The following is a 16740-nucleotide window of genomic DNA, read 5'->3' on the forward strand; positions in this document are numbered from 1 at the left end:
TTTCCTAGGAATTCAAGCTCTCCTCCTCAAGCTGCAAACTCTCCTTGAAATTCTCCTCTCCTCTTCTCTTCTCCTTCTCTCAAGTGTAAAGTGAGGAATGGGCCTCCCTTTTCTCCTTTTGTCTTTTGGAAAAGATTGAATCCCTAACCCTAGGATTCAATGGTTGAGATTTAATCTCCAAATCTCAAGATGTGTGGTTGAGATCACTTTTCCCAAATGACCCCCCTCATACATTGGCCCCATTACTTAAATGCCTCCTAGTACCTTTTTCAAGTTGTATACATTTTTTTAATTTTCTCACTCGCTTTAATATTAGAAAAGTGAACTTAGTACTTTACACATAAAGTCACTTTATAAAGTGCAAGTGACTTTAATATTAGAAAAGTACATGGTACAACACTTTTAAGTATCTCTTCCATCCATGACATTAATATAACCTATAAATGTCACCAAGTTAAAAGTCAGTAATGCATTTACTAGGCTAAAAGGGATAAATGCCTAGTAACACCTCTCCTTGGTATTATTTTAAACAAAAACTGTGCAATTTCTGAACTTAGGAAAGAGACTAGCCTCATGAACTATGCATTGCATAGTCTCAGCAATCAGGGGTGAGGCTTGAGGCTAGAGACTACGCAATGTGCAGTCTCAGCCTGGGCAGACTAAGGGAGAGACCACACACTGTGTTGTCTCAATGGCCAAGGGTGAGACTTGAGCCCTAGAAACATGCAATGCGCAGTTGAGCAAGCCAGGACTGCGCATTGCGCAGTCTCAGAGGACATGCATGAAGCTTGAGCCTTGGAGTTGGGCAATTGCCAGTTGATCATGACAACTATTGGCCAAGGAGCAAATCTTCTCGGGAAGAGGATGGGAAAGTGGCAGATATGAGTGATGGTGCAAGTAAGATTACATATCTAACTATGGAAAGATAGATCAGTGAAGATCAACATGCAAAAGGAAAAACAAGCATGCATAGGGAGTCGCCAAAACGGCGACCACCAACGGGTAAAAACAAGAAGTTGATGCGACACTTGTAAAATGTGAACGACAAACCGAACCAACACTTGTACAAGCTAATATAAGAAAAAACGCCAACAACTATGAAGAGAAACAAGAAAAACAACGCTCACAGAAGCGAAACGAGAAAAAGCAACAAAAGAAAACTCACCCAAAAAAGCGCCACAAACTCAACCGAAGGTTCCTTGATCTCCTTGGGAAGGCTAGAGCTCCAAGATCGAGTGTTCAAATGAGCTCTAGGAGCGTCTATTATATAGATCTAGGTTAGTTAGGGTTTCTAACGCACATGCCTAAAATCAAGGAAAATGCGCCACTCGTCTGAAAGTCATAATTAGCAACTTAGTGCATTGAACCAAACATTGATTGGGCAACTCCTATTTTCATGACCAGTGAAGCATGACCCGTATTAGACCCGCGAGTCTTAGCGGGTCCTATACTGAGCCGGGTCACTTGCATAGAACCCGCATTTAAGACTCGGACTTAGCGGGTATCTTATAGAACCCGTCTACCCATATAAGACCCACGGATATTCTATAGGACCCATATCGAACCTGTCAAGCCTCAAAAGGCACAAAATGTTTAATTTTTTATTTCTTTTTTCCTTTTTTTTCTTTTTTGGAAATGAGGTGGAGGGAAAGGGAAATTGGAGGGAAGAAAATGTTTTATAAGCACCTCTCTCCCTTCCATTTGTCATTCACTTGTCATTTGAGTGTTTGGCTAATTTGTATGAGTGTTGAGTGACTCCATTGCACAGTGAAGGAGCTCTTGGAGGAGGCTACAGGAGGCTTAAAGGAGGCTTCATCGGATTAGACCTAGCTTCAAGTAGGCTTCATGAACCTTGTTTGAATGTTTTCCATGTAATCTTTTTGTATTCAATTTAGTTTTTTTTTTGGAAATTTTTTTTATGTTTGCATTTTTTTTTAATGTTTGGGCTTGTGGCTGAGGTATTTGTAACTCATGTTCAAGTGTTGTGGCAAATAGGAGTATAACCTCTTCTTTCTTCAATCCTCATACAACTCCAGGATCTCGACCAACCTTGGATATTTTTAATGAAAAGAAGAGGAAGGAGGCAGATATGGCCATGAGGAGGTTTTGGTACCATAATAGTCTTTTATTCAACCATGCAAAGTCTTATTTTTATCAGCCCATGGTGGATGTCACTGCAAGTGTTGGCCCCGGATACAAAGCCCCATCTTATAATGCACTTAGGGTGAAAGAGCTAGATGAGGAGCTTGAGTGTGTCAAGGAACAATTGGAAAGCATTAAAATCTCATGGAAATTTATAGGTTGTAAAATTATCTCTAATGGGTGGACAGGCCAAAGGGGTAGAACAATAATAAATTTTGTTGTAGCTTGCCCTAACCATGTTCCTAAAATCCATTGATGCATTTGCAAATGTAAAAGATGCACATTTGATTTTTTCATTGTTGACTGATGTGGTGGAGGAAGTTGGGGTTACAAATGTTGTCCAATTAATCACAGACAATGCAGCAAATTATGTGGCTGTTGGTAGGTTGCTTTGTGCCAAATATCCCACCATTTTTTGGACTCCATGTGCTGCCCATTGCATAGACTTGATGCTAGAGGACATTGGGAAGTTGCAGTGCGTGCAAGATGTTGTGCAAGAATACAAGCAAATTACCAAGTATATTTATAATCATGCTTGGGTGTTGAACCTTATGAGGGAATTCACACGGGGTGAGCTTAGTCGCCCAGCTGTCACACGATTTGCTACAAACTTTCTTTCCCTCCAAAGCCTTTTGTATGAGTACCAAGCTTTGAGAAGAATGTTTTGTAGCCAACAATGGGTATTTTGGAAAGATAACACAAAACCAAAAGCATTGTCTGTGAAAGCATCTATCTTTGGTGATAGTTTGTGGGACAAAGTCATTGAGATTGTCAGCTTCAATGAGCCCCTTGTGAAAGTCTCGAGATTGATGGATGGAGAGAAACCTGCAATGGGATATATTTATGAGGGCATGAACAGGGCCAAAGAGGCCATCAAGACTTTCTATAAGGGAAATGAATCTAAATATCTCCCTATATGGCAGGCAACTACATTCACCATTGCATGCAACAGGAGCATATCTCAATCCGAGCTTATTCTATAATGAGGGGTTTGGCATTCAAAGAGATCCCGAGGTGATGAGAGGTGTCATGATATGCATTGAGAAGATGTTCCCAGATCAAGATATACAGGACAAAATCAACGTACAACGAGATATGTACAAGGAAACATCTAGCATGTTCAGATTCAGCTCAAGCCAACGTCTCAAGGACAAGAAAATGCCTTGTAAGTGCAAATTGTTAGAACTTAGCTTGTAATTTTGCTAGTTCTCTTTTATATGTTTGGCATTGCAAACTAATAATCTTTGTTGTTATTTTTTTACAACTCATTGGTGGATAGATTGTGGCACTGAGGCACCACAATTACAAGAATTCACCATCAAAGTTCTGAGTCAACCCTGCAGTGCTTCTTCTTGTGAACGCAATTGGTTGGTGTTTGAGAACATCCTCAGCAAAAAGAGAAACGGGTTGGAGCATGAGAGGTTGGAGAAGTTGGTTTTCATCTACTACAACCTTCGAATGCTCACAAAACAAGTGCAACCAAAGGATACAGATCCAATTTTATTGGGTACTATTGATTTAAAGTTTGATTGGGTTGTGGAAGAGGAGGCCCCTGATTTGAGTTGGTTTGATGAAGAGACTGAGGATCTCTCTAGTTTGCCATCTCAAATGGAGACTCCAAATACACTTGCCTCACAGTTGCTTCAACCTTCCGATGTTAGCACTAGCTCCACGAGGGCTTATTGTAGGCGTGGTCATCCATGAGTGATGAGACTCAATATTGTTATGAGACAATCATTTATCATTTATGACATATGTATTTGAATTTTGAACTCGCTGACATTTTTTATTTTAATTATGGAATCATGAGTCCTTTTCTTATTCAGTATCTAAATGTTTTTCTTACAAAAATCGAATATGTTATGTTGTACTTTTATAGATATGAGATGATGTTATGAATTATTGCATATATTGTGGTTTTTATAACTTATAAGGATTGGAATTGTCATTAGTTTCTTTTTTGTGCTTAAAATTTACCATATTTTAACGTTTTTTTGTATTTTGACGAGTCTTATAAGGGTCGTTCCCGAGTCTTATACGAGTCGACGAGTCAATGTCGTGAAGAGTCTTATACGAGTACAGGTCATGCAACATTTCTCATGACATAGGATTGCACAAATTCCCCCTTGTTTATCTTCAATTCCTTGAGTTTATTCTTCAAGGAGAGGATATGATTCAAGTTATTGACCTCATACATCCCAACCAGCTTATCATAGATATCCTTAGACTTCTTCAAGCTTCCAACATAAACAAGTAAATGATCTTGCAAACCATCAATGAGAATTTTCTTGGCTTTGAGCTCACCTTTCTTGGCAGCAACAAAAGCATTTTCCGAAGGTATACGGTTCCTTCCACATATTCCAAGACATCATTTTCATCCAATATCACTTCCAACCTGATCTTCCAAGCAGCAAAGTTTGATGAGTCACCCAACTTCTCAGAATCCTTGAAGTAAGAGGTAGACATCTTGACCAAGTCAAATAGGCTCCTTCAGCTTCTTCCAAATATGATTGCTCGTCTCTTGTCTCCTTGGGCTTGTCTTCACCTTAGCTCTGATACCATGTTAATTTTCCATTGTTCTATGTTGTTACAATCACTTTATCCCAATTATTTTCTTCAATTAGCAATCAATTAATCTTCCAATGATAAATAGCAATTGTAGATAGAATAGTAAATGCAATGACAGTAGAAGACAATCAAGAGCAATAACAAGAGACACCAAATTTGGTCAAAGACCAGGGAAAAACCCCACAAGGGGGAAAACCCTTTCAAATTCTTCTTCTTATTAGATTGTCATAAAATGTTCAGTAGAGAGAATACAATGTTCCAATTCATCAATCAAGAGTCAAAGTCAATCCTTTGACTATCCAACAAAATCAACCAACCAATATCCAAATGATGAGCCAATAGTCAAATTTGTTCCAAGTCAAATCTGGTCAAAGTCAACAACAGCAAATGATGCCCTAACCAGTCCTCAAGTCAATGGTCAATAGCCCTCCAAAAGTCTTAGTCAAACTGCCAATCAATGCGACCTTCCAAGCTGGTCAAAGATCAGTCAAAACAGTCCCAAAATCCACAGTCAAAGGATAGAAAGTCCACAGTCAAATTTAAATTTCCTATGGTCAAAAGTCAGTGGTCAATTATAGTCAAACTACCTAGAAATCCTCGATTTTTGTGCCAAAGAATGCGACCTACAAAAATAGATCCAAAACAGGTCAAAGCAAGTCAAAGATGGTCGACGAGCTATTCATACTATCCCGAACAGAAGTCAACGCAAAATTTAAGATTTGTCTCCAAACATTTACACGTGTGAGAAGAAGACCTACAATTTCAGATGTACAAACCAATCAAGAGTGGAGAGGGAGATGTGTGAGATGTGTGTCCAAATGAGGTAGTCTTGACTTGTATTTATAGGCGTTGGAGAAGACCCAATTTGTCTTTAAAGCCGATTTGAACTTTTGTGCACATTTGGGTTTTCACATTAAAAATATATTTTTCCTTGACCAAATTAAATTCTTCCAAGGGCTCCAAGGGCAAAGAGGGTCTAGGAAGGTTATTCAAAGGAGGGAATTTGTCTCTGAGCTACCAAATTAACATGGATATATTAATGAGGTTTTCAATAAGACTTAAATGGAACTGACCTTTATATTATGCCTTAAGGCTGGCACAGGTCCATCTTTTAAAAATTATTTGTGATATTTGCAGTGACCTTTGGGGTTGGATAACACATCTTGAAACCCCACCTTGTGTGTCCACTTTGGAGGTTGGTGTTGCGACTTTAAGTAGGCTTGAAGGGCACCCTTGGAGATCACATAATTAAATTTGTAGATGCTAGAAACCATTTGGCCCTGTGTGCCCAAATTTTGAGGCATTGTGGTAGCAGATTGGAAGACTTCTTGAGCAAGTCATGCAGTTGAAGGGCCTTTGGATGTTGGACGTTGCACCAACACCCCTTATTTTCCCTTCATTTGTGGAAAAAAAATCATTTTTAGAGGGTTTATGCCCATAGATTTTTTACATGTGGCCTTGGAAGCCCAAATTTGGATTATTTAGGATCAATTAATTTGTAGAGAAAGCCTTTTGCTCCTCCTTGAGCTAATTTAGGGAATTTTAGCTTAGAAAATTATTATTTTATTATGAAGGAAGTTGAGCACCTCCTCTATAAATAGAGGTGCACTTCCTCTCATTTTCCTATGGAGTTTTGGGGGAGAAATCCCATAGTTATCTGAAATTTCTGCATTTTTTTCTTGTAAATCTTTGGATATTTCAAGTGAGGCAAATTGTCTTAGGGAAGATACACTTTGAATGGAGGAACTTTCTTTGGATTAACGAAGTGATGCTTAGATGAATAGTGTTATTTTATTATGAGTATTATCTTCCATTTTGCTACAATTGTTGGATTAGGGTTTGTCATGTGCCATATTAAAAATTACAACATCTCTTATGATCTCTATTTTCTTCATATGCAAAATTTATCATCAAGCATCCATCAAGGAAACTAGGTTGCCTTCAATGACCTTTAAGTCTCCTACTTTAGGAAAGTCGTTGGGGTTAGATTGACAAGTTATTCCTCTCTCTTTTCCATATCCGTCCAAGATCTTTAGCTATTGACTTTCCCCTTGCCTGACTCCATGTGCCCATAAATGCATTAATGAGCCGAAGCACTTATTCTCCATTCTCCATCACTTTATACTTTATTGTAAATCATCAAATTTGGAGTGGCATGTGATTGGGAATCTACTTGAGCATTCTCCAAAGCCTATCTTGAGCCCTCATTTCTTTGACCTCGCTACTTCATCCCACACAGAGGCAATACTTTATTGAAGATTATTCTAGGGCATAAAATTTGAAATCTCCTTAAAGAACCATTTGACCTGGGATCCCTTAGTCATCTAAACCCCTAAGCCTTGTTGGGGAAGCCTCCCCTGTTGGGATAACATCTACGCCCAAAACAGCAGGGGAATTCTTGGGCATAAAATTTGAAATCTCCTTAAAGAACCATTTGACCTGGGATCCCTTAGTCATCTAAACCCCTAAGCCTTGTTGGGGAAGCCTCCCCTGTTGGGATAACATCTACGCCCAAAACAGCAGGGGAATTCGCTACTAAGGTGACAGCGATGGTGGATCCCATTATTGTTGAGAAATCTAGGGGTAGCAGATTAGATAATTTCTCTTCTTTGATAATTGCTTGTGATGTGTTTTTACTGAACTCAATTTGCTTCTTCTTTCACTTGATTATAATTAGTGTTCTTATCATCAAACAGCTACCAAATCATAAAGAACAATGAGACAAGAGGACACAAGATATAGGCGATCATCCACGGCCAAAACCTCTCCTCTTGAGAGGAAAACCCACAAGAATTCTTTTCTTTTTATAGAACTTCAAATGACGAATTCCAAGACCTATGACCCTTGACCAAAACCCCTCCAAGACCAAGTCAAACTTCTCCTTTGAAGAACTTTCTTCTAGTAAGGTCAACCCAAGTCAATCTAGCTTCACAACTGCTGCAACTCTCTACTTCGATCTCAACTTCAAACCTGCAATTGGGACTGCAATTTTCAGCTATTGCAAAAAACCCTAGTTTCTACACATGTGAGAGAACGTGGTGTTTTTCCTTTTTCCTCTCCTTCGCATGAGATAGTTTCTTCTCCTAGGGAATTCGGCTTACAAATGAAGATTTCTTTAAAGACAAATCCTGGCTTCCTTGTGTGGCTGCAATTTGGTACTTGCTGCAGAAAAATGATGCCCTAACTTCACACATGTGAGGAAAGAGAGCCCAAAAACAGTCCTTCAAATACTTCGATCTTCCTCTCTTCTTGTCTTTCCCTTCTTCGCTTGGTATGAGACTTCTTCTTGTCTTATTATCGAACTTCTTGATGATGATTTGATTTGCCCTTGAATGAGGTCGAGTACACCTATTTATAGTCTTCCTCGAGTGCCCTGATAGGTAGACTTGTCCCTCTCGACAGGCTGACTTGTGATCCTTGTCCCTCTCGACAGGCCGACTTGTGATCCTTTGAAGGTCGACTTCTTGTAGCATCATGACTTGGCCTTGGAGTATCTTTGACTCAAATAATATTTACTTTTACAATATGTAACATGCCCAAAGGGTCTTCCATACATGACAATGACTCAATTGATTTGTAGACACAATGACAGGACCTAGAAGCACTCAATGGGTACTTGACCTATAAATCAAATAGCCTTGAGCATGAAACCCATGCCTCGAAATAACAATAATAATTTATTTCTCTTTTCGTTAAATATATAAAATCATGATTACACGTGTCATTATGAAGACTGAACCTAGTTACATATTTCAACACTCCCTCTTAACTAGGGAGGTATTCATAATCCATACATGGTACTTGGACATTCTCAAACAGAAGAATTCTCATAAGAAGAGTAGGATTGGTAAGCCATCTTATAAACTACTTCCTTAGCTTAGGCCAAAGCATCTCATAAACTACTTCCTTAACTTAGGCCAGAGCATCTCATCATACCAACCAGCATTGTCACGTAGCAAGGCCTTGACTAACAGCTCTATCTCTCCACAAGATCAGACCACAATGTTGGCAAGACAAATGACTAACAAATACCGTCATCATTGTCTCTCAAGGCACATACCCCACCTGGGTGTTCACAAGGTATGTCCTTTTAGGACAATTCCCATCTTGGAATAACACATCCTTAAGGAATTTCCTCTTCGACTACTCTTACATCTTGGATGCCCTACCACATCCTAAAAGGGTATCGGAATAAATCTTCATATGCTTGCCCAATCCTCCATTCTTTCTTCGTATGAAGACAACAACGATGTGTATATCTTTCCCTCTCACTAGGGAAGACATATTCATTCCTATAAAGGAATATACCCAAGCTCCCTCTTAACCAGGGACTTGCCCAAGCGCCCTCTTGACTAGGGACTTGATTCCAAGCTCCCTCTTAACTAGGGACTTATTTCCAACAGCAGCTCTTCGCTCTTTAGTGGAGATCATGGTACCTTCCGCTGCTTGTAGAGCTCCTCCTTTCGATGTCATGAATTTCATCTTCATCATTATGGAGACTTCATCTTCTAGGTTTTCTTCGTAGGGAATCGACCATCCATCACTTTCTTTCACGAACCATATCAGTCATGTCATCCTTCTCTTCATCAGAAAGTGATCTTCTAGTTCACATCTGGCTTTTCTTCATCCAGCTATCTTTTCCAAGTCATGTTACTTTCAAGATATTCCATCCATTCTCAGTTGTAGGTGACATCTACAACTCTCTTTTGGTAGCCTTGTTTCAACCCAACCAAATGTTGTTCAAAAATCAAAATGAACATCAAATCAAAGTTACCTTTTATGATGGCCTTTCATCATGACATCTGCTTGCTTGCAACATCAACATCCTACACATTCATAAACACATCTCCAAGACATTCAATGTCAAGGGTCTCCTTCCTTTACAGACTTTATCAGAGTCTTCATACCTTCTCCATGGAGATGTCTTAGCCAATTCTCTTAGTCATCAGATGTTGATCACTTATCTTATCTTATGTGACCATAGTTGCATTTCTCACAAACTCCTCTTCCTTTCTTCACATATTGTTCCCAAGAACTTCTATACATAGTTCCTTCATCTTTGTCAACCACCTCATATTCCATATGAGGACATATTATGTTGATTTCATCTTGTAAATATGTGAACTAGTTCAAAACATATGCCTTCATGCATCTTTCCAAAGGAAGAGATCCTTTTTCTTCGATCATGCTCATGAATTAGAGCATTTACCCATGTTATCTGCAACTATATGATGACATGACTTAATCTATCAAATATATACATACCTCTTTTCACCTTTTTTGGTCATCTAGACTTCCTTCGGCAACTTCCTTTCTTTGCTTGAAAGTTCTTCAACTATTTTGACATGTTGCACTCCTTTGTCACCATACCATCATCCTTCTATACAATGGATCCTACACAAGATGGAACAGTCAGCGAGACACTTGCTTCTTCGAAGTATAGGTGAACCTTCTAATGATAATTCCAACGGAGGTTCTTGATTATCCTCATCCTACAAATGCTCCTTTATAATGATGATGATGTATGAGGAATTCTGTTTATCTTCTATCATGCTAGATGACTTTCTTTCAACCATATATACTACTTATGCTTTCAATGAGGTTACCAAGAGCTACTTCCTTTCTATGATAACCGCTACATCCATGTAGACTTCTACTTCAACTATCCTTTCAAGATTCTATAATGATGTCACGATCTCTTACTTCAATTGTATGCTTCTAATATGATGCCAACTCCTAATACGATGCATCCTATCATACTTACAATGCTTTTTACCTTGATCGCTATCTTTCACAAAAACTAAAGAGAACAAAGTGAAGGAGATTATCTCAGTCCTAGTAGAGGTATTTCACTTCCTCCTTTGATTTCTTCTTCTCAAGTTCTTCCACTTCTTCTACGACATGGGCTTCATTCCTTTCTTTCCTTTTCTTGTTGTCCTTCTTGAGTTTCAAACAATCTCTCTTGAAATGCCCATATTCCTGACAGCCATAGCATTGGATCTTTGACATATCAATCTTCTTCTTTTTCTGAGGACCAAACTTCCCAAACTTTCCTTTTCTCCTAGCCATGGCAGTAAATGCTTGAACTTGTTCGCTTGGTCCTACATCGCTTTTTGCCTTCAACCTAGTTTCTTCAATCTTACACAATGACCAGAGTTCACTGAATGGGGTGGCTTCCTTCTTTCCATAGATGTTTGATACAAAGTTGCCCCATTCATCAGGTGGTGCATTTAGCACCACGTTGGTCATTTCTTTGTTGGACATTATTCCCCCAACTGTTGCAGTTGGTATCGTATTTGTGACACCCTCATAAGATATGAGGTTATCCCTTCTTCCTTTGGTACCTTCATCTTATATAGCTCGGTTCTCAAAGATATTACTTCTCCTGCAATGCCTACGGAGAATAATTCTACCAGCTTATCATAGATGTCTTTTGATTTCTCCAATTTTGCTACATAGGGGATGAGAGAATCCAGCGTCACAACTGCTGCAACTCTCTGCTTCGATCTCAACTTCAAACCTGCAACTAGGACTATAATTTTCGGCTATTGAAGAAACCCTAGTTTCTGCACGTGTGAGAGAAAGTGGTGTTTTCCTTTTTCCTCTCCTTTGCTCGAGATAGTTTCTTCTCCTACGAAATTTAGCTTGCAAATGAAGTCTTCTTTAAAGACTAACCTTGACTTCCTCGTGTGGCTGCAATTTGGTACTTGCTACAGAAAAATGATGCCCTAACTTCGCACATGTGAGGAAAGAGAGCCCAAAAACAGTCCTTCAAATACTTTGATATTACTCTCTTCTTGTCTTTCCCTTCTTCGCTTGGTAGGAGACCTCTTCTTGTCTTATGATCAAACTTCTTGATGATGATTTGATCTACCTCTAAATGACACCAAGTACACCTATTTATAATCTTCCTCGAGTGCCCTAATAGGTTGACTTGTCCCTCTTGGCAAGCTGACTTGTGATCCTTTGAAGATCAACTTGTTATAGCATCATGACTTGGCCTTAGAGGATCTTTGACTCAAATAATATTTACTTTTATAATATTAACATGCCCAAAGGGTCTTCCATACATGACAATGACTCAATTGACTTGTAGACTCAATGACAAGCCCTAGAAGCATTGAATGGGTGCTTGACCTATAAATCAAATAGCCTTGACAAGCCCTAGAAGCATTCAATGGGTGTTTGACCTGTAAATCAAATAGCCTTGAGCATGAAACCTATGCCTCAAGAAATAACAATAATAATTTTTTTTTTCTCTTTTCCTTAAATATATAAAATCATGATTACACATGTCATTATGAAGACCGAACCTAGTTACATATTTCAAGTTTCAACAGTTATTGCGAGGGAGCTGGTGCGACCTAGCACTAGGGTGCTAGATTTTGCTATAACAACACCTAACATCTTAGATGACCACTAAGAGTGAGAGGAAGTTATGCTTCACTGACATACTTGCTTATTATGGACCTTTTCTCTCACTTTCACAATCACTTTACCATGACTCAATGCAAAACCTCCATTGAGGATATCTGCTATGCATGATTGTGAGCCTTTTGTTTTCCATTCCATTGCCAAGGCTTAGAATCCTTGTTGTCACCACACCCTTTCATATGAGAACTCTATTTTGAGGCAATTTCCACCACAGCAATATGGCTCAATGAAGGCATAAATGGACATTCCACCAATGCATTAATGTGATAAATACTACTGCAACAAGCTTCTTTTGTAGGTTAGGTGTCATCTTTCCCTTTACTTGCTTGAAAGGATAACTCTAAAAGATGCTTGAATACATGATTTTTTCAGGGATTGTTAGGGTTTTTCTTTGAAATGTTTATGAGAAATCTATATGTTTCTTTAAATGAAAGTCTCCTAATTTTTTCTTGCTGTACCTTCTTTATTAGTTTCATATATAATTAAGGGAGAAATTAAGGAACTTTATTAGTTTCACATATAATTAAGGGAGAAATTAAGGAACTTGAAATTCACAAGGCTTTTGTAACTCTTTCTTTTATCCCACGATGATCTCCGTAGAGTATATTGCTTGTTGTGGTTAAAGTATTCATTTCTATTCATTGTTAATGCTATTTGTTAGGGTTGTACTTCAATGGTTCCCAAGCTGCAAGGATAACTTCTGGGCGATAAACGGAGAATTTTGTACTGAAATATCTTGAGAATTCCTCTTTGCTTAAAGGAAAGAGTATTTTTTCTTGGTCTGGGGAGATGGAGTCTTTTTCTATAGTATGTATCTGTATGTATCTGCACCAGTGGCTAAGGCCTGGTTTCATTTCTTCTTCTGCACTGCTTCTGTTTTGAGCTGTTTTTTTGTTATCTCTGATTAGATATACAGGGCTAGAAGATTGTCTCCAGTTGACTAATGAAAACCTTTGCTAAAGTGCGGCCAGCGTTATCTCTATCGGTGGTAATGGCAGATGATCTTTTATTGTAAGATCGCAGATACCAAACTCCTCTAGAGATGCCCGAATGGTCAATAGGAGCATGGATCACAAAAGGTCGGATTCCATTTGTTTTTTTTAATAGTAGATACCACCTTGGCCGTGAATGTGAATCAGTATCCTCTGTATATGAAATTGAATGGGGATGGACCGCACTAGGTAAATTAAACTATGGCCGGTATACTAAACACAGTGCCCAAAGTGAATTCCAGATCAAACCAGTCTGCAAATCAAGCTCTCTTAGCCCCGTTTGCAATGATGTGCTGTCCACCCCAGGAACATTAAGTGTTCTTGGGGATATTTCCTATCCCTTGCTAGGGCTTCGGTCTTAATTCTTTTTCCAAACGAAATGTTGAGTATAGCAGTGCCCTGCAGCCTCTACAATTAAAAGCATAGCTGCATCATTTCCACTTTTAAGGTCTATTTTAGATGCGACCAGGGCTTGGGTATCTATCTTGATGGTATTGTAATGACTATGTGTACTGTTTATGCCATCTGCTCTGTGTGCGTACGCCTACAGAAGCTAGATAAGTTTGGGTTCCTAGACTCGTCTGGTTAGTCGATTTCTATACTCTGTCACCGCCAAATTTATACGAGTTTTAGGTATTAGCTCACCTATTGAGATCCATGATAGAAATTGTGTGTGATACATGCAAAATACAGACTATTCTTCTATATATTTCCCACGGAAAGACTATTCAAAGAAACACGCATCTTTTGAATTGATCGGAGAATCCACGGTGTAAACATTTTTGAACCAACGTTTCGAATCCCAAGAGGGATCAATTATGCTATTATAGAAATCGTTTGAATCCAAATATCAATGTCTTAGGGAGCGAAAAATATGCAAAAATAAATTACCTCTCAGAATGATCGACATTTGTTTTAACGTCATCTGTGCAGGCAAACTGCAGAGCCGACACCACAACCTTTCGCTCGCCTCCAACAGCTGCCATTGCTAGACACAGCTACGACAAACTCGTGAACTGTGGTGGACGAACCAGATTTTAAGGAATTTGACGTTATATGTGTTCTATTGAACGGACAATGTTATTGTGGCATGGATTTATAGTAGATAAACCTACAATGGAGTGGAACACCGTGGGTAGGAATATCAGTGTAAATTCCTCTCGACCCTGTCGCTGTTAAAGCGGATAAAGGCGAGAAGTACAGACTCAAAGATGCCTTTTAAATTGGTAATATATTTGTTTGTTGGTAGTGTGATATTTTTAATATGTTTTTAGCTTTGGACATTTAGTACGTTGGCATGGAGTCGATGCAAGCATTCGCTATTGATTTATTTATGATTGGTTAATTTGAGGATTTTGTTTGGAAAAGCATTTAAGATTCAAAAAAAAATTATGATTTTTACGATGAACAGTGAAATCTTTAAATTGGTTTAGATTTATTTTAATTAAAGGTTTATGAAGGTGAAAAGATTAAATTTGTTTGGATGTAAATTTGTTTAGTGTAAAATTTAAAATAAAAGGTTTGTATTTTAAATTTGAGATTTATTATGATGAGAGGGGTTAAATTTTTTTAGTGTAAAATTTGAAGAAAAGTTTATACCTTAAAAATTTGATCATCTTTTATCGGTTTAATTATTAATTTCCTCTTTTTAATTTATTTTTTATTTTTATATGATTTTGCTAAGTAAAAATATTTTAATTAATAATTTTTTTTTTTTTTTTTTTTTCATTTTTATATAATTTGACCAAGTCAAAATATTTAGATAATATAATATAACAAGATATTATAAGATATCTTCTACACTGGAATAGAAAGTGTCTCTTGGCGCAAAAATGTAATTAAAAAAAAAAATTAATAATAATAATAATGTTTTGATTGTAAAATGAAAGATGTTTTTTGGGCATGTGGTATTAATGAACCATGGTATTGGTCTATGATATGATATGGGCAATAATATCAATGGTAAAGTGGGTGAGTATTCATGGTTAAAAATTTTGATATATTGTAAGTATTATTTTGATTGTGAAATGGAGATGGTTTTTGGGCATGTGGTATTGATGAGCCATCGTATTGGCTGGCTCGTGGTATGGTATGGTTAATAATATCCATGGTAAAGTAAGGGTGAATATCCATGGTTAAAAATCTTGTTATACTGTAAGTATTAAGTTTTTTGTGTTTATTAATGAAATTTAAATATGGTTAGAAAATTATTATTTTAATTTATACGGTGAAATGGATCTTAATTTATGGCTACTATTTATATCTTATATATTTTAATGTAATAGAAGGTGTAAATATATTTTAAAAGTAATTACAATCTTTTTTCTTTTAGATTTAATCAAAAGAATGCTATAAATAAAATTCAAATAAAATATTTGTAAAATGTTTTTATTGTGAAATGAGATATGGTTTTTGAACATATTGTATTGGCCCATGATATTGTAACAAAATCTATTTATAAGTTAATAATATTTATGGCAAAGTGGATATGAATATTTATAGTTAAAGATATTATTAAATTGTGATTTTATTTTAAGTATTAAAGTTGTTGTGTGCTTATTAATTAATCTAGATATAGTTACATAATCATTATTTTAATTTATAAGGTAAAATGAATCTTATATATTTTAATGTGATATGTATATTCCTCTAGATGCAATAATTTTTAAAATTCAATGTTTTTAATTTAATAAAGTTAATAATAAAAAGAAAAATCTACAGCTCGTATGGGGTAGATATCACATAAAAAAGTAAATGCAAACAACCCAGTATGTGGTAGATCTCATATAAAAACATAAACATGTAAATGTAAACGTAATGTTTAACCTTTAACATTTTTAATCTAATGTCGATCATTTTTAAAAATCAATCTAATTATTAGTATTTATAAACACAATATAAATTTAAAATATAGAAAGGTTTAGGAACACTCATGGTAAATAAATAAAACCTCATTTTATATGTATTCCATAAAACCTCTTTATATTTAAGAGAACTCAAAAAATATGTTTTATTTAGGTGAAGCCTATGGGCCAAATACCATGGGACAAATAATTACTAATACCATGGGCCAAATACCCTATTTATAAAAGAAGTATGGTAAATAAATAAATATAAAAGAGGTATGATAAATAAATAAAAATATATCAAATAGAATTAGAAATCAACATCTAATTATATACCAAGCCTATGGGCCAAATACCATGGTAAATAAAAGAGATATGATAAATAAATAAAAATATAAATACGCTGGACTAAGCGTGTCCAACGTCTTCATTCAGTTCCGAAATATAAATAGAATGCAAGGTATATTGGTTCCGGTTTGCTTGCCCTCTGCCTCTATGAAAAGATTTGATGCAGAAGTCAATGAAGCCTCGGAGAAGTATGTTTTTTTTCTACATTCTTTTCTGTGAAAATGAAATAGCCTAGTTTAAATGTTCTACTTTTAATTTTTCTCCTTTCCCAAATTTGTTGCAATCGTAGATTTATAAATCTGTATAATTTTCAGTGTTTATAGGGTGTACAGAAGTTGGTTCATTTATGTATTGAAAGATATGATTTAAATAATAATAAATTATCATATTCTCTGGCATCAAAAAAAACC

At 36.7% G+C, this 16740-nt stretch overlaps 1 protein-coding gene across 1 annotated transcript in view; it reads right to left on the reverse strand.

The window, feature by feature from the left end:
• Positions 1 to 14336, reverse strand: part of NLP1 (nitrilase-like protein 1) — a 220310-nt gene extending 205974 nt beyond the window's left edge. Inside the window, exon 1 of the mRNA XM_089448689.1 lies at positions 14028 to 14336. Within this exon, the coding sequence (XP_089304815.1) occupies positions 14028 to 14122 (95 nt within the window). The 5' untranslated portion in view covers positions 14123 to 14336. The remainder of the gene's footprint in view (positions 1 to 14027) is intronic.
• Positions 14337 to 16740: the final 2404 nt, after the last annotated feature.

The sequence above is a fragment of the Pinus tabuliformis genome, chromosome X (assembly GCF_031772625.1).
Source record: "Pinus tabuliformis cultivar Carrire ecotype Pingquan chromosome X, CPIR1, whole genome shotgun sequence".
Classification (NCBI taxonomy): Eukaryota; Viridiplantae; Streptophyta; class Pinopsida; order Pinales; family Pinaceae; genus Pinus; species Pinus tabuliformis.